The 18,380-nt window shown below is 35.3% G+C and overlaps 2 protein-coding genes across 3 annotated transcripts; one reads left to right on the forward strand and one right to left on the reverse strand.

Annotated features, from left to right (window-relative positions):
* Nucleotides 1-13,909: 13,909 nt before the first annotated feature.
* Nucleotides 13,910-16,753, forward strand: LOC103449102 (rho GTPase-activating protein 2). Of its 2 annotated transcripts, XM_070808576.1 has the most exons (5): nucleotides 13,910-14,049; nucleotides 14,080-14,488; nucleotides 15,164-15,284; nucleotides 15,373-15,723; nucleotides 15,823-16,753. In XM_070808576.1, exons 2-5 carry the CDS (start codon nucleotides 14,157-14,159, stop codon nucleotides 16,414-16,416), a joined length of 1,398 nt encoding a protein of 465 aa, XP_070664677.1. In that variant the 5' UTR covers nucleotides 13,910-14,049; nucleotides 14,080-14,156; the 3' UTR covers nucleotides 16,417-16,753. The 2 variants fall into 2 exon arrangements, with proteins under 2 accessions (XP_070664677.1, XP_008386606.3); XM_008388384.4 differs by having other exon boundaries at nucleotides 14,045-14,488.
* Nucleotides 16,754-17,797: 1,044 nt separating this feature from the next.
* On the reverse strand, nucleotides 17,798-18,301 carry LOC103449241 (uncharacterized). The gene has a single exon (XM_008388526.1). The coding sequence runs from the start codon at nucleotides 18,299-18,301 to the stop codon at nucleotides 17,798-17,800; it is 504 nt and encodes a 167-aa protein (XP_008386748.1).
* Between the last annotated feature and the right edge of the window lie 79 nt (nucleotides 18,302-18,380).

Below are 18,380 nucleotides of genomic sequence, written 5' to 3' on the forward strand. Positions count from 1 at the left end.
AACCAAAATTTGATGTAAACGTACTAATATACTCTTAATATTTAGATAACTAACCATATTTTGTACCACAAAATTATTTTTAGCCTACTTTTTATTATTCTTACAAATTTAACCAAATATGCATGCAAAAGTTTTTATATTGCCCCTCCCTACTCCCTTGTCTCTTAACTCTCTTCCCCCTCTCTTCGACTCCCACCAGTCCACCATAGCCCCACCACCATGGACAGAGTTGGCTTAGGCTCAGCGGGGGCGGATGCCTCTTTTAGTTGCTTGTGACATTAGTATTAACTCTTTTATGCACTATTGCCATCGTTGGAAGAGCATATTCAGCCGTAAAGTTTTTGTTAAGAAATTGGATAGGAGATCAATGGATAAATGATAACATGATTTGATGGTATTAGTAATGAAGTTGTCATTCAACGTTTAAAAACATGAAACGCGTCGAGAAATATTGTAATAAGTTGTATAAAAAACCTTATGGATTAATATATATATATATATGTGTGTGTGTGTGTGTGTGTGTGTGTGTGTGTGTGTGTGTGTTTTGTTGAATACGTTCATGAACTTTTTAATTTATGACTTTGTTATTTGCGGATGTCCCCATCCATGCAGATCTCTAGCTTCATCCTTGCCCACCACCCAACCATACCGTCTCTTCTCCCAAATCCAGTTAGGCTCTCAAAACAGATGCAAAGAAATATGTGTGTCGGAATTAAAACATATATAGAGAAATGAAAGGAGTAGCAGGAAGATTGCCCCACTCTTGTCTAATGTTAGCACTGTAAGCATATGTTTCCTTTCTCGCATAAATCGACCTTACTACACAGAAGTCTTTCCCAGCCTGATCAAGATGCAGCAAATCCAGTTTTAAATAATAGGAAAACTTATGAAAAAGGTTTGAAATTTTAAGTTTTAATGATAAGGACAAAATAAAGAGTAAAGTGAATAGTACTATGATTGATTTTTTAGTGTAAAAATATGGTTTTTCGTTAAAGTGAACATTACCGAGAGTTTTTCGTTAAAGTTCCCTTAAATAATCGAATATAGGCTTTCGTAAAAGAAGGTTTTTTGTGATATCCAAAATGTTATAGAGTAGTTGTAAGGCCGTATATGGACCGGAAGATGGGAGGATGAAAGAGTTTGCAGTCCATAATTCAATACCTGAGACTAGCATCAGTTGAAGTGGGTGCGGCGGTGGTGGTGGATTTGGGAGAAGAAACGGGTGGGGTGGGAGATAGGAAAGAGACAAGGGAGAAGGGAGTGTTGGAAATGTGCCCTAAAACCAATCATATGATGATACTTTACGGACATTTCACATGTTAAACTAATATAGTTTAATTTAAAGGGCAAAGATTATTGTTTGAAGCCGTCTCATATAAATGTTATACGCTTAAACGATAAATTCAAGGAATATGTAATTGGGAGAATGCGATCTAAAGAAGTTAGATTCATGAGACCATTCACTTTCATATACATATCTTAAACGTTCCTGATCATAGGATTGCCAATTGAGCATTGACAGTTTGTTAAGATCAGTACATGCTATGTATTTTCTTAGGGAGAGTGACTGGTCTCGAGTCATTAGTGTGACTGACACCAAGACAAGTACGTAGGTGCTCAATAGAGAATGAGTTCACTGAACGCGATCAACAAGGAGTTCTCATACTCATGTCACATGAGAACTCATGGTTGGGATAATGCAAAGTAGTCATTTGACCTGAGGCATCATAGTTATCTTGTGGTTACGCCCTTGATCTTTGACTATGTCAAATTCACCTTATCCGAGGGTGTCCACGACATAGTTGGGGTTAAGTCACTTAGCCATAGAGGCAAGTAAATGCGCAACAAGGGATCTCTAACCTTCAAACTGTTTGGGAGAGAATACTCTATGATATGATTAAGAATCTCTGGCCAGAGTATGAATGAGATTTAGGAAGTCGTTCCAAATCACATTCAAGGTAATCATATAAGTAAATGAATCACATTGGATAATAGACATGAATAAACTATCAAACCAAACAATGTGGTCAAGAGTATTGTATTAGAGAAATACCGTATTGCATTGTAATCCTAAACTGAATAGGTTCTCCACCTCTTCTGATTAGCTTAGGTAACCATGATATATTGCTAGGTGTCACTCATGGTTTGTGAAAGCCCTAAACGTATATAATCACTAAAGGGAGAATTGAAAGTAAGTTTCAATTCACAATCGATTTGAAAGAGTTCTAATCGCCCACTGCCTCGCTAAAAGGAACCTAATGGATCGCACACCGTGTAAGGTAATGCTTGAAAGATTTGACGGAGATGAGTAAGGACAATTAAATGGTTTAATTGTTTATGGCAATAATGAATTAATATGTTAATTAATCAAACGAATAAGTTCGTTTTAAACCTTGAGTTAGTTTTGGGCCTTAAAGCCCAAATTGGGCTTCGAATCATCAAGCCCATTAGCTTAAGTTGTATGACAACTTAACAAACAAAATTCAAGAAGCCCAAAATAGTCCAAAGGCTTGGGAAAACCGGCCATATAGAGAGGGTTAGTGAACTTAGCTTAATTGCAAGTTTGCCATTCCATTGTGAGGTGGTATAAAGGCAACTTTATAGCCATTTCATCCTTAGGGTTTCTTTTGGAGAAAAGATGAGAACACAAGCTCCATTTTCTCTCTAAGAGGCCGGCCATCCTAGAGGATTTTAGATAGCAATCTTACTTCCTCTAGGTCACTCATTTCTTCTTCAAATCCTACATTGGTGTGGAGACTTAGAGGTTCTCAACTTTGGGAACTTGGAGAATGCTTTCAACCATCCTCATCCAAGAAATCCATGGAGCTAAGAAGCAAGAATGAAGGCCCTCTTCTTGGGTGATTAGCCTTTGCTTATGCAAAGAGGAATCAACAAAGGTATAAAGTTTCTCAACTCACTTTGTTTTGAGTTGAGTCTTGGTTCACCCTTCTACTAGGCTTTGAATTTCATGGGTAATATTTTGTTTTTGAGTGCATACAAGCATGATTCCGCCTTTAATTGTTAATTGCATGACATAGATGTTGCTCAAATGAACATGTTTTTCACAAAATTTCCTTCAAGTGCTATCAGAGCCTAGGTCTAGTAGTTGGTGAATTATTTTGGGTTTTGTATTTTCATAGTTTATGATTTGAATGTTGTAATTGTTACAAGCTTTATTCTTGCTTCTTTGAATGTAAATTTTGTTAGAAAATTTACCATCTCAAATGTTGTAGATGTAGTTCATATGAGCATGAATTTTGGAGCTAAAATTTGGTGCCATGTTTTTGGGGAAATTCGGCCAAATCCAAAAGGGTGGATTTTTGGGTTCATGTTTGTCTTGTTAAAAATGTTTTAAAGTGACATTAGGAACCCCTAAGTACCCTAGTATGGTAATATGTTTTTTCCCTTAAGTTTGAGAGTTTTTTGGGTGTCTTTGGGTGAAAAATGTTCATGGAGCTCTTATGGGTTTTCATGGATGTTCTTCATTGTTCTTGCTATGTTCTAACCAATAACAAAAAGGTTTGGTGTTTTGATTCAAAGTGTTTGATGTTTTTCATAAAGTTTTGTTTATGGTGGTTGGTGTGACTTTATTGTAATAAATGGTATGACAGGATTTGTCATTTTTCAATCAACATCATACCAATCACTTACACATTTTCTTTGTTTCAAGGAACCATGTTTTATGGAAATCACTTTTTCAAACCTACCAATCACCTTTCACTTTTGTTGAAAAATTTAAAAGTTTTATGACATCATCTCTCACCAAAAACAGGCCACCCTATTAAATAGGGTACTTTTGGGGCTTTTATGCAATTACATAAAGTTTTGATACTTTTGTGTATTTGTACTTTGACCGAAAGTTTACGTTTTTACGTAAAGGCCCAAAATCACTAAAGGACAAATTGTTTTGCTCCTTTAATGAAATTTTTGCTTTTGTTGAAATTTTTGGGTTCTAGTTGTAATTCCATGAAGTAGTGGACTTTTGTGTTTTTACAAAGGGACCTCAAAAGTTTATGTTTTGCAATATAGCCCAATAGTTGAGGTTATAGTTTTTCGGCCCAAATTAGTTGAGAACAAAATAGTTTTGTATCTTTAAATGAGAATTGGATTTTCATTTCATTTAGCTCCATTTAAATCAATTCTATGGTTACAAAAACCAAATGAAAATGTTGCATTCAAGTTTAATTAGTTAAAGCGTTAATTAATTAAAAAAATGATGATTATGAACCTAAGCCTACAATAATTGAGCTATGTGAAATGCCGTCTCAAATTTGTTTGAACCATGGGAATGTGTAGATTAGATTTTGGTTGTAATTTGATATGATCAAATATTGTAAAAGAGCATAAGCTTTTCTTTACTTTAAAGTAATTTGTTTTGATCAAATGTTGTAAAAGAGCATAAGCTCTTCTTTACTTTGAAGTACTTCTTTCTTACTTTATTTGATATGCATGAAAATGAAGTAGAGGGTCCAACGCCCAATAAGAAAACACGCCTTAATGTGATTAAATGTGTAACTAAAATCAATCACCATCCCTAGACCGAGATTCAACACTAGGCTCGTGTTGGATTGAATCAAAGGTTCATAGTCATCCTAAGGCCCTAAGGCAACTATATAGTCCATCAATGAATGCAAACCTTATGTTAGTATTACCATATACTCTTGCTTTAAAAACCATTTTACAAGCATAGTGGGAGTATCATATACAACTAAATCAATCACATGGATCAATAGTTGTAATATGACCAAATTGTTTTAATAAGATTAAAATGCATGCTTATATGTGATGAGACTTAAAACCCTCAACCAAACCATTATTAAGTTGATAAGCGTGAGAGTGCTTTGAACACTCTTTCATGGCCTTCCACCGTGGTAGGCTCCGACCATTTGTGACTCGTACATCGAGTTCACCCTATCATGGGGGAGTACAAAATGCGTGTTTACACTCAGGAGGAGTTCTATATGCATACATGATGTTGTGAAGGTAAGCAACGAGAATGATCAACATCATATTATTGTGAGGTTGTTCTTGAACCCCTACTCGAACTTGCATGGTAGGAATGACTTAACTAAGTGCAATGGAGCCAACATCATATCATTGTGAGGCTTCATTCTCTAGAGGCCAAATAAGATGGGTACTTGCAAGAGATGCAAATGAGTAAACGTACTCTCTCATTATTATTGATGCTAGCCAACATCATATCATTGTGAGGTGGGCTTAGTAATGGTGAGTCTTTCATACCCTACTAAGAGTTTCCTCTAAAACTCTCGAATTCCGATGAGGGATATGGAATTTGCCAAACTAGTGGGTGGTGCTATTTGATTTAAAGACCCGGATCAAATGGCTTAAGATCAATCAATTTATATTCGTTATGTATTTGTTTACCAATATATTTGCAAACGCTATCCAAAACTTGACAAAGAAAAGCCGAATGCTTTAGTTTCCAGACTTTGTACCATAATCCCATATATTGTCTTAAATGGATTGTATATGTACCTAAGTAGTCTCATCCTCATAATCTTCCTATTGATAATGTATCATTGGAAGAATATGTTAGATAAGTCTATCATAAAGAGGACAACACAAACAACCAATGCTTATTCCTTCGTTATATGAACAAAGGAACTTATGAAGATTAGCATAAAGACAAGGACACTTTTAGTGTCATAGTTCTTCACTTACAAATCGTTATATGAAGAAATAAGAGTTGCTTTGAACAACCCTTAGTTAATGCAAACACTAGTGCTTGTTTCTTTGTTAAATGAACAAAGAACTTGAGAAGTAAGCACAAGGGTATGGACACTTTATGTGCCATGCTTCTTCACTTACAAATTGTTGTATGAAGAAGTGAGAGTTGCCTTGAACAACTCTTGAAAGTTTGTAATTATGTTTAGAACATAATGGTTGGTTGACAAAAATAGTCCATCAACATGGACTTATGATGATTTTGAATCATTGAGTGTTGAAGTGTTAAAACCACTTCACGAGATAGAAACTAGGCAAGGACTTCACTTTTGTGTCCCTATCCAAATGGTTCACTTAGTTTATTGTAAACTATATAGTGAACAATAACCACACGCTCTCCAAATTGTTTGATGTATATAACATAATTGAAATAAGTTTCAAGAGAGATAGTGGGAGTTCAAGGACCATGACTATTGTAGTCAAAGGAGAAGTCAAATGAAGAAGGCGAAATAACTCCAAGGGAACAAACTTTCTTTATGAAATGATGGACATTGGAAGGGGTATTTGCAAGAAATGTCTTGCAAATGTCAAGAACACACATTTCGAAGGTGTTGTAAATTGTTCTTGAATAGTTCAAAACAGTTGGTTCTTCTACTTGAATGCTTGATTCCGTATTAGTAACTATGTTTTACAATCATTGTAAAAATGTGGCTAATAAGAAGTAGAAGATTAATGAGAGAATAGAAAGTACTTCACATTCGGAACATGAATCAAATGTAAATCTCTGTGAAAGCAAGTAGTACTTACTTCCTCATATAAACTACCAAAGAAAATGGAAAAACAAAGATTGTCTTTACATTCCAATTTGAATAAAGGAACTTAATTTCGTATGAGAAATGGATGAATGTTTTGTTTGACAAAACATTGTTCTTTATTAATGAATGATTAGATTATTGTAATCTAATTGATTATCTCTATAGTAGAGATGATATGGTAGTGTCAACTGTTTAGAATATAATGATGCTTAAAACTCAAAAGGTTTCAAGGTAGTGACTAATCCCAACTGAGTTGTGACACCTCTAAAACATAAATTATGAGTTGGTCATAGATGGATGCTTTGATTGTTAGATCCGGATCCAATGCCTTCTTGTTAAAATTGTATAGAGGCAAAATGTTTGAATCTTTATTCTTTTGGAAATGAAGAAATAATCATAAAGTTGTTGAGGTTAATTCACTTAGATGTTAGTGGCACTTGTCCACAATATAATATTACTCATGTTGTATGACATTCACCGAAGATCGCTCTCGGTTGGACTATCATTTATTTTGAATAAACACAAGTCCGAATACTTTGCAAAAGGTTTCAAAGAATTCAATAATGTAAGTTGATGAGTAAGACGTCTAAAGTATTTACCTCCTTAGATTTGATCCAAGGAAAGGTAACACTTTAGAATAGTTTCCTTGAAAGATATCAAGGAAAGAAGCATCATAAGATAATGGATTTCTCCATTAGGAGAAGAACGAACTTGAATAAGATTTAGTTTGTTGGATGTTATCAATTACCTATATATAGGATATATACTTCTAAGACAATATGATTGTCAATTAGAAGATCTTCCAAAATTTTCATGACTCCATAGGATGTAGTTGGAAAGAAAGATAAGTCTTAATCGTGTTAAGATTTGGGGTTGTGTGCTAATAAGCAATATTTGTCTGAGAATTATCTTGTGGATATCCTTAAATTAACCTTTGGATATCACTTCTATAAACCAACTAACAAATGTTGTTTTGTTGGGTAGTTCATTGTAATCCTACAATATGATTTGCCTAAGCGCAAGTGAGCGAGAGATAGAACTCAAAGAATGGGTTATTTGAGAGACAAGATAATCAACAAATATAACAACCTAGTTCTTACACCACAAGCTCCAAGGTGGTCGAGAAGAATTTATAAACCGTCTCAATTAAATGGTTTGAACTTTATGACTATGTCATAGAGTTACACCTCTTAATTCGAAAGAAATAAGAATGAAAATCCTTATGACTACATTGAGTGTACATACGACATATACTCAAGGAAATGGTAAAGTATCATTTGACCCGAAATAGTGAAACCTTTAATAGCTAATTGGTAGCTTAAGGTGACTACAATCAAAGATTGCTAGCTACAATTAAATGGTGATTCAATGTTTGGATATAATATGGGTTTCCAAAACCATTATTAAGATAGTCTTGATAATATATGTCTGAAACTATGAATTACAAGACATGTAAGTTGTAGAGATCCATCCATCATGAATCTTAGCAAGCTAGTGGGAGCTATAAGCGTCTTATGAGAGAAAGATCAAATCGTTTGATTTCTCATAAAGATGTAAATGAATCTTTTGTTTACTAGGTTTACAAAAGATTAGTGGGAGTTAATCATGTTCCTAAATTTGAATATATATATATATATATAGACATATATGATATATTAATTTTGGAAATGAAAAGAATACTTCTTCGTTAAAGTTATGACTTTAAACATTCTATAACGATAGAATGTATATGGGAGACATAGTCTATAAACATGGGATGGAAATCTATAATGATAGATTTCAGGATATAATTGGATTATATCAAGCCCTAATGATAGACAAAAGATGCTAGGAAGCTTCTCTCATATGATGATAAACTTCAATCAGAAGAACAACTTTAGTGAGACTAGGAGGTAACTCTTCTCAAAGGGAACGTACCCTTTGACCCCCAAAGAAATAAGGCGTAAATAGAATCATTTATGTATACTCAAAAAGATGATTTATGTATTTCATATTGTATGAAAAACGTTGATACGAGTTGTACCAAAATCGGTACAAGACGATATCAATGCAAGCCCAGGATCAGAACCATGGCAACTGTCAAGTGAATCCTTAAGTATTTGAGAAATAATAAAGGATGGATTCCTCAAGAATGAGGAAGAATTAGAGTAACGTAATGGAGGCGTAAATGTATTAGATTATGAATCTAATCCATCATTGGATGTTTCTTCATTATGAATGAAGAGATAATCAGATATCTCTTTATTATGACTAAATAGATATTTGGATGGAAACATTAAAAGTAATGACTTTAGTGTGTTCCATTGTGAATGCAAAATATATTGCCATATAGAAGCTTACAATAATGTTGTTTGGATGGGAAAGTTCATTTATGAACTCTCTATTCGGTTCCAACCAGAAAGTGTCTCCAGTGTACCGACACTATGACACTAATGGGGCGATAGCTCAAGCCATGGAATCAAGGTCTCATCATGATCCGAACTCAAATGAGAGACTAAACCACATGATTAGGAATCATGTATAATGGTGACGCCGTTATTCTCAATGTTGCTTCTATGGATAACATATAGATATTCATTGTCTAGGCCTACTACTTAGCCATTTTTGAAATGACTACATAAGAGGTATCATCATTGATGACTAAGCTGTTTGGCTCTAGTGCAAGTGGGAGAATGTTGGAAATGTGCCATAAAATCAATCATATGATAATACTTTACGGACATTTCACATGTTAAACTAATATAGTTTAATTTAAAGGGCAAAGATTATTGTTTGAAGCCGTCTCATATAAATTTTATACGCTTAAACGATAAGTCTAAGGAATATGTAATTGGGAGAATGCGATCTAAAGAAGTTAGATTCATGAGACCATTCTCTTTCGTATACATATCCTAAACGTTCCTGATCATAGGATTGCCAATTGAGCATTGACAATCCGTTAAGATCAGTACATGCTATGTCTTTTCTTAGGGAGAGTGACTGGTCTCGAGTCATTGCCGTGACTGATACTAAGACAAGTACGTAGGTGTTCAATAGAGAATGAGTTCACTGAACGCGATCAACAAGGAGTTCTCTTACTCATGTCACATGAGAACTCATGGTTGGGATAATGCAATGTAGTCATTTGACCTGAGGCATCATAGTTGTCTTGTGGTTAGGTCCTTGATCTTTGACTATGTCAAAGTCACCCTATCCGATAGTGTCCACGACATAGTTGGGGTTAAGTCACTTAGCCATGGAGGCAAGTGAATGCGCAACAAGGGATATCTAACCTTCAAACTGTTTGAGGGAGAATACTCTATGATATGATTAAGAATCTCTGGCCAGAGTATGAATGAGATTTAGGAAGTCGTTCCAAATCACATTCAAGGTAATCATATAAGTAAATGAATCACATTGGATAGTAAACATGAATAAACTATCAAACCAAACAATGTGGTCAAGAGTATTGTATTAGAGAAAGACCGTATTGCATTGTAATCCTAAGCCGAATAGGTTCGCCACCTCTTCTGATTAGCTTGGGTAACCATGACATACTGCTAGGTGTCACTCATGATTTGTGGAAGCCCTAAACGTGTATAATCACTAAATGGAGAATTAAAAGTAAGTTTCAATTCACAATTGATTTGAAAGAGTTATAATCGCCCACCGCCTCGCTAAAAGGAACCTAATGGATCGCACACCGTGTAAGATAATGCTTGAAAGATTTGACGGAGATGAGTAAGGACAATTAAATGGTTTAATTGTTTATGGCAATAATTAATTAATATGTTAATTAATCAAACGAATAAGTTCGTTTTAAACCTTGAGTTAGTTTTGGGCCTTAAAACCCAAATTGGGCTTCGAATCGTCAAGCCCATTAGCTTAAGTTGTATGACAACTTAACAAACAAAATTCAAAAAGCCCAAAACAGCCCAAAGGCTTGGGAAAACCGGCCATATAGAGAGGGATAGTGAACTTGGCTTAATTGCAAGCTTGCCACTCCATTGTGAGGTGGTATAAAGGCAACTTTATAGCCATTTCATCCTTAGGGTTTCTTTTGGAGAAAAGATGAGAACACAAGCTCCATTTTCTCTCTAAGAGGTCGGCCACCCTAGATGATTTTAGCTAGCAATCTTACTTCCTCTAGGTCACTCATCTTTTCTTCAAGTCCTACCTTGGTGTGGAGACTTAGATATTTTCAACTTTGGGAACTTGGATAATCATTTCAACCATCCCCATCCAAGAAATCCATGGAGCTAAGAAGCAAGAATGAAGGCCATCTCCTTGGGTGATTAGCCTTTGCTTATGCAAAGAGGAATCAACAAAGGTATAAAGTTTCTCAACTCACTTTGTTTTGAGTTGAGTCTTGGTTCACCCTTCTACTAGGCTTTGAATTTCATGAGTAATGTTTTGTTTTTGAGTGCATACAAGCATGATTCCACCTTTAATTGTTAATTGCATGCCATAGATGTTGCTCAAATGAACATGTTTTTTACAAAATTTCCTTTAGGGAGGAGGCAATTTAGAACTTTTGTATGAATTTTTGGTTAAATTTATAAGAATAATAAAAAGTAGGCTAAAAATCATTTCATGGTACAAAATATGGCTAGTTATCCAAATTTTTCGTATTCAGTTCATAATTTGAGAGATTTTAATGGATTTATAAATCTATAGAGTTTAAGAGAGTTTAATTGATTGGCCTTTTTGTTTTGGGTCGCTGCGTAATTGGGCTTAAGGTTTTTCTTGGTCGGGTTTGGACTTTGGGTTGCACCCGATAATGAGGAGATAATCGAAATGATTATCAAATTGGTCATTTTTTACCCTAGACTCTCCTCGCCTGACGAAAGAGAGTAATGCTAGTAAAATTAAATTTTTAAATCAAATTTGCATCCAAATGAAATATGTCACCAATAAAAAATAAGTACGTATCAACACTTAAGTAATAATCCAAACATCAACAACCACATCATTTAATTTAAAAAATTTGATCTCTCCAGCATTAACCGGGCCCAATTGAGCTGGAGAGGACAAAGTACACATTCCGAGATAGTTAAAATTGGTCATGGCTTGCTTACAGTACGCTCCCATCTCATGGCTGCCATGTTAAAGAGGAGCTAATAAAATTATCTTTTTGTTAAGTTGCAATTCTTCGAAATCGGGGTCTCTCTTTCTAGACGGATATTGGACCACCATGGCTTATGGATTTGTATCTTTGATGAGCATTTTATTTCTAATTAATGTTGTTTTAGCATGTGTGACACTCTTTTTTTAATTTTTTTTTTTTAAATTTTTTTATACCTAAATTTTGTCCATGCAGTTTTTCTTGAGTAAAGTTTTGATGAGTCGATTCTTTTACAAGTCCTGTATATGTTTTTTGGTACGGAATCATATTTAGCCTTTGAAAAATTGAGGGCTAATGAATTTTTCGAAAGGGAAATGATTTTCAAGTTTCATTATCTCTTCTTACAACATTTTTAATTTTATTTTTAAGCCTTGAATTGAACAAATAAAAGAGGATCAATTTATAGAAATTAACATGGGTATGTAGAACTATAAATTTTTAATGAGTCTGTGAAAATTATTTTCTTATACCGAAGTTTTTTTTTTTATGGATTCTCAAGTGAATTTCATAAATTTCTTAAAATAAAAAGTAGAAAAGCACAAATAACAAACTTCTATGCAGGAAATATTAGAGCTTGTGTGAAAATATTTTTAAAATGACTAAAAATGTAAATGAATCTTGTAAGCACTTTTAGAATCTAAAAATATTTTTATCAAAAACATTTTCTAACTTATTTCAAAAACATTTTCAAACGAAACCCTTAGATATCACGATTATTTTAACTTATACTCTCTAGGCATTACCAAATATAATTGAAAGTACAACAAGGAGCTCTCAAATCAAATGTTCACAAAACCAAGATCTTCTTTGGGTCCCAAAATGTTCTACACAAATAATTCCAAATATTTTATTGGAAAAGAAAAGGGTAATAATTAATACAATATAATTGCGGAAAATAAAAGAAAAATACAAAAGCTCAGCGCATTTTTCCTCACTCGATATTTGGCCTAAAAAGCCCTCCACTGATGGACGCATCAAACTTGTCGTTACTTGCGGGCCCGCCAGATCACTCAACGGTCGGATCTCCACAAATTCAAATTGTTTTCTTTCCCAAATTCCAAGGACCGACGACCACATGATTTCTTCTGAGCAAATGACATTTTGACTTCCATGTTTGGTCGTTATTACTAACAAAGTATCAAGAGAAAAATTATACTGTAATAATTATTTCGATGTAAATTTAATGGGATACATTACATTTCGATGATCGAATCGATATATGATATTTATTGTTTTAACATGTTTTCTTATTAAAGAAACATGATTTACGAAATAATACAGTCAGATTTGATGCTATATAATTGTATTTTGTTGAGTTTGAATTTAACAGTTGAATGTATGTTGAAGAATTCCTAAAATATTATAATATATTGCTTATATTAACGCCTTAAGAGGTTTGTTTGAACTGCTTAAAATACAATGTAACTATACACTGATGTATGGTAGAACGACTCTTTAAAAGCTTTTTAGCCAAAATGGTTTCTGAAATTTGTATAACTCTTCACTTTGGTCATTGAGATTTGAAATAAATAGAAATGTTCATGAGTTTGTCCATTATTAATCATTTTGGTATTTCCTTGAAAAATCTCAATTAAATAAAGATCAAATGACAAAAACATCGTCATTTTTTGTCAAATCATTTTGGTTTATTGTTTATTAAATTGAGAGTATTTTTATCATTTAGTCCTTAATTTTTTAAGGAATAACCAAAATGATTGATAATAGACAAACTTAGGGACCACTTTTATTGATTTCAAATCTCAGGGACCAAAGTGATGATTTATACAAATCTCAATGACCATTTTGGCTAAAAAAAAACCCTCTTTAAATTTATTATGAGATCCTACGATCAAATATTTTAGTTCTTCGATCCAATTATGGATTACTTCGTCCATTCAAGTGGGGAAATTAACATGAAAAGTGATAAATTTAAGCATATGAGGAAATTGGCACGTTTCAAAGGATTGTAAAAATTTGCATATGACATTTTATCGTCGTGAGCAAAAAATCATGCATATGCACTCTGGTATGTATTTGATCCTCCATTGTTTTCCCTCCTTCTAATAAGTTAATAACTAATTATTTAACTTAGTAACGTTTTCGTTTGTAAAAAAAGAAAAAAATTATCATATTATCAATGCTTAATTGTGATGTAATTAAATGATGTTAACCATTGACTTGAATGAATTCATAGTAAAGATTTGTGTTGCCAAAAAATACCGAAAGCCAAAGTGGTACAGTGGCACATTTGTTATTTCTATAAACTAGGAGGTCAAAGTCACCAAACGCTGGAGATAAAGTGAAATTTCAAACGAGTGGCCGTTTGAACTTCGAAAATAAGTTGGAACTTCAAAAACCCTCGCACCATCTCTTCAATGCGATTCAAAGCAACCCTCAGATTCTCACACTGCGACTGAGATTTGTACTCTCTCTCTCTCTCTCTCTCTCTCTCTCTCTCTCTCTCTCTCTCTCTACCCCAACAGCAAAAGTCTCAGCATTTCGGAGACACCCAAAAGATTTTACAGTGCAGAGAGAAACACAGAGAAGGGGAGATGACAGGGCTTGTGATGCTGACGAGGGGCGGCGGCTGCGGAGGCGGAGGTGGCGGAAATGGGAAAGGAGCAAAAGGAGCTAACAAGAGTTCAGAAGAAGAGCAGAACCAGATCTCTCTGGCTGCTCTTCTGTTAGCGGCTGTGAGGAAGTCCATGGTGGCCTGCCGTGTCGAAAGAGGCGAAGAAGTCATCTCCGCCGTCCACAACATGGAGATCGGGTGGCCCACGAACGTCCAGCACGTTACCCATGTCACATTCGATCGGTTCAATGGGTTTCTGGGCCTTCCGGTGGAGTTCGAGGTTGAGGTTCCAGGCAGAGTTCCCAGTGCTAGGTAAGTAAAGTTCTTGTTTTTGTTTTTTTGGGTAGTCCTAGGTTTACGAAATTCGACATGGGTTTCTCTTAGAATGTTCAAATTATTGTTCTTTATGATGTTTTTATAAATCTTGGAGAATTAAAGTAAGTTGCTTGATGAACGTGTATTTGAGTTTTGAGCTCTTTTAGCTCTCGTCTTTCGACAAGGCGACATTCTAAACTACTCTAATCTAACTCGAAGAAAGTAGCGCATTTCCTTAGCCAATTGGCGTAACTCACATAGTCAGCTCAATTAACTCTTTATGCTTCTGATGTGGGGTTTTGAGGTCGAGGAAGATGCTTGGTTTCGAAGAAATTGTAGTGCCAGGCAAGGGTTTAAACTTGACCAAACTGTTTTATTACATCGAGTGTGTCCTACTGTAGTAGTTATCTTCAGTAGCCATTCAATGAAAATTGTTCAAAAATGTGCAATTTTTGTTTCAGTAGTTTCCCAACCCGCGATTACCCCAAGGACTAGATGGGATTATAATCGTGTTCCGGTATCCTATTTTTCAAAGCGTCTAAAAGTTCTAATGTTAGGCTATACGGGAGTTAGATGTTCCGATTGAGGTAACAAAGGGAAGTAGAAGTTCATTGTGATTTATTTCTGTGTGTTTAATGCGTTGTCTAACTTGTAAATTGTCTAATTTTACAGTGCAAGCGTGTTCGGGGTCTCAGCGGAGTCAATGCAGTTGTCTTTTGATTCAAAAGGGAATAGTGTCCCTACTATTCTCTTGCTGATGCAGGAGAGATTATACTCACAAGAAGGATTGAAGGTAAGAAATTTTTTGTGCATTTGTGAATTTCGTATTTCGGTTCTTTTATCCTTATCAGTCTTCTTACTGGTCCTTTTGGAAGTTTCAGGCAGAAGGAATATTTCGTATAAACCCCGAGAACAGCCATGAAGAGCTTGTGAGAAGCCAATTGAACAGGGGAATTGTGCCTGATGACATTGATGTCCATTGTTTGGCAGGCCTAATCAAAGCCTGGTTTCGAGAACTTCCTTCGGGAATACTAGATGGACTGTCTCCTGAAGAAGTTCTTCAATGCAACACGGAAGAGGAATCCGTTGAGCTTGTGAAGCAATTAAAGCCAACCGAGACCGCATTGCTCAACTGGGCAGTCAATCTGATGGCTGATGTTGTTGAGGAAGAAGAACTCAACAAAATGAATGCGCGAAACATCGCTATGGTTTTCGCTCCAAACATGACTCAGGTAATTTAAAACAGCAGAAAATATGTTTTTTTTGCCTAGTATTGCTCAATGATTAAGGTTGATCAATTAACCCCTTTTTGCAAATTCTTTCCCCACCAGATGTCTGATCCTCTGACGGCTTTAATGCACGCTGTTCAAGTAATGAATTTGCTAAAGACACTGATTATGAAGACGCTAAGAGAGCGTGAAGAAAACGATGAAACTGGAGGATATTCACCAATGTCATCTTGTTCATCTGATCATCAAACCGACGAAGACTCTGATGATAGTCAGCAGGAAATGGATACTAGATCTGAATTGGAGGGTCCAACATCAGACTATGATGAAAACGCGCACTCCATCCACAGCAGCGAAGATGAAGATGAAGTCCGATCAGTAAGTGAGATAGAAGAGCGTTTTTTAAGGCACTTAGGGGAGAACAAAACTGCCGGAAACAGCTTGGTGGTGGCAGATCAACCAACAGGCGAGTTGTGCGGGGAATATCTGAGCCCTCAAAGTTGCTTGAGCTTCAACATGGACTCTGGCACATCGTTTTGTGACAGCAAAAATGGGAACTCCGCCCTCAGTACTACGAGTGATGGGGAAGCCTCATCAGGGAAATGTATGGCAGCTGAGGAAACTAATGTTCAAATGGAGAGCCCTTCGTCAGCTTCGAGTTCAAACAGGATTAAAATAGAGACAGTGGACAGATGAGCGGAGTCTAATTCACCAGCGCTTCATTTTCGCATACTTTCTCTAGAGATTTAGTTTGCTTTCCACAGTCAAGTTTCTTCTGTATATTATATAATGGTTTGTGAGATGATTTAGTTGAACCAAGCTTGGGAAAGCTTGCTTGTCGTTTGAATTGTGACTTGTTTAGCAAGTTAGGGTACAGCTTTGGGCTGAACTTATGCTGGATTTGCAGTAGAATTAGGACCGTTACGGTTAGGAACTCTAACCTCTCTCTTTCATGTTCTGGATAGTTTGTGTGGAAGTCTGTTGTTGAAATCATGGGGAGATTGAATCATAATTTCTGAAATTCTGCTTGTTATGTGTTTTTGTAGTATCCTGATGTTCCTGTAGTTCATAATATGCATAATGAAACCTTTTCGTGCATTCGAAATTTTATATATTCCCGGAAAATTTTATCATACAACGTATAGCATACATCAGTGTTTGTATCCCATTATATGCATAATGAAACCTTTTCGTGCATTCAAAATTGTATATATTCCCATAAAATTTTATCATACAACAATGTATAACATACATCAGTGTTTGTATCCCATTATATTGGACACGTCCACATTTTCCTCTTAAAAATAGAATAATAATTACTGTTAGATCTGTAATGTACATTAGACATTGTTGTATGTCGTACGTATATTATCCGTAGATATTTGGAAAGAAAATTAAACAAATATATGGAATTAGCCTTTTCTTTTGAACATGTAATTTGTTGAACAACTGCTGTATCTACCACTAGACCTTAAAATATATATTTTACTTTGAAGAAAGTGGAAAGCAATCTCATCAGAAAACCACTGCTTTTTGAGGTACATATATCCATCCGAATCCAGTTCGCATTTTCAACAGTGTGTCAACTTCTTTTTTGTAAAACATAAACTTCATTGGTAGAAGAAAATGTTACAAGAAATAAACATAAAGATAAATTGCAATTAGGTCAAATAAGCAAAAAAGTCCAAGCAAATCACATGATGATCCAATTAGACTCAATCCGTTGACACAAGTCATCACCACCACAGCCACCATGCATTTCGCAATTTCATCATTCGAGTAAGTGGATTCACCGTCAGCACCCACAAAAACCAAACGTACAAATATAATGCCAATCTAATAGAACTGGAGAGAGAGATGATGAGAACAATTATGTCTTCATATATCTGAATCTGTTATGTACAATTGCAATATCATTTAAAATACAGGAATTATTTTTTTTAAACACAAATCCTTCCGTAATTTGCGAAACCTGCTTTTTATATCCAAGCTTAATTTTCCCCTTCCACTCCACTTTTTGAAGAAAAAAGAGAAAACAAAGTTGAAAAAATTGATGACTCAGAAATTAAGCAAAGTCTCATGAGGCCAAGCAAGTTTCCCAAAATAGCCTGCTCTTCTCCACCTCATTCAACAACTCAAACTCTTTGGTTGAATCAACGGACACAGTTGATTTCAGCTGGTGTCCCCCCATCAATGGCATACCAACATTTTCCCCACTCCTCCATCTTTGATGATGATCATAAACTGATGAACATTCTTCTTCTTCGTCCTCCTCCTCATCGTTGCCACGATCATCGTCATCGCGACCATGATCATCAAGATCATTGAGCACATCATCAGCAATAGGGTTCCGATCAAACGAATCGTAACTGCACGATTGAGCATCATCCTCATCAGCCATAGACAACATGGGATGATCATCATCTGATGATACTGCATCAGCCTCAGAATCACCAGTTGCTTCAAACAACATGAAAGAAGACACATCCATAACGTTCTTCTTCTTCTTCTGCATCGTCGTTGCGTCGAAAATGTCGTCCTTCACGTTCGCCTCCACATGAAACCATGAATTATGAATCATATTCGAAACATGAAGAGTAAGTTTACTCCCTTTAAGGCTGTGCAAAAGTAGGGTAAAGGCCTATATATATTACAGAGAA

This window comes from Malus domestica, chromosome 11 (assembly GCF_042453785.1).
Source record: "Malus domestica chromosome 11, GDT2T_hap1".
Taxonomy (NCBI): Eukaryota; Viridiplantae; Streptophyta; class Magnoliopsida; order Rosales; family Rosaceae; genus Malus; species Malus domestica.

Coding starts and splice junctions, on each gene's coding strand:
- LOC103449102 (XM_070808576.1), top strand. CDS start 14,157: ATGACAGGGCTTGTGATGCTGACGAGGGGCGGCGGCTGCGGAGGCGGA. Junction 14,489..15,163: donor GGCAGAGTTCCCAGTGCTAG/GTAAGTAAAGTT, acceptor CTAATTTTACAG/TGCAAGCGTGTTCGGGGTCT. Junction 15,724..15,822: donor TCGCTCCAAACATGACTCAG/GTAATTTAAAAC, acceptor TTTCCCCACCAG/ATGTCTGATCCTCTGACGGC.
- LOC103449241 (XM_008388526.1), bottom strand. CDS start 18,301: ATGATTCATAATTCATGGTTTCATGTGGAGGCGAACGTGAAGGACGAC.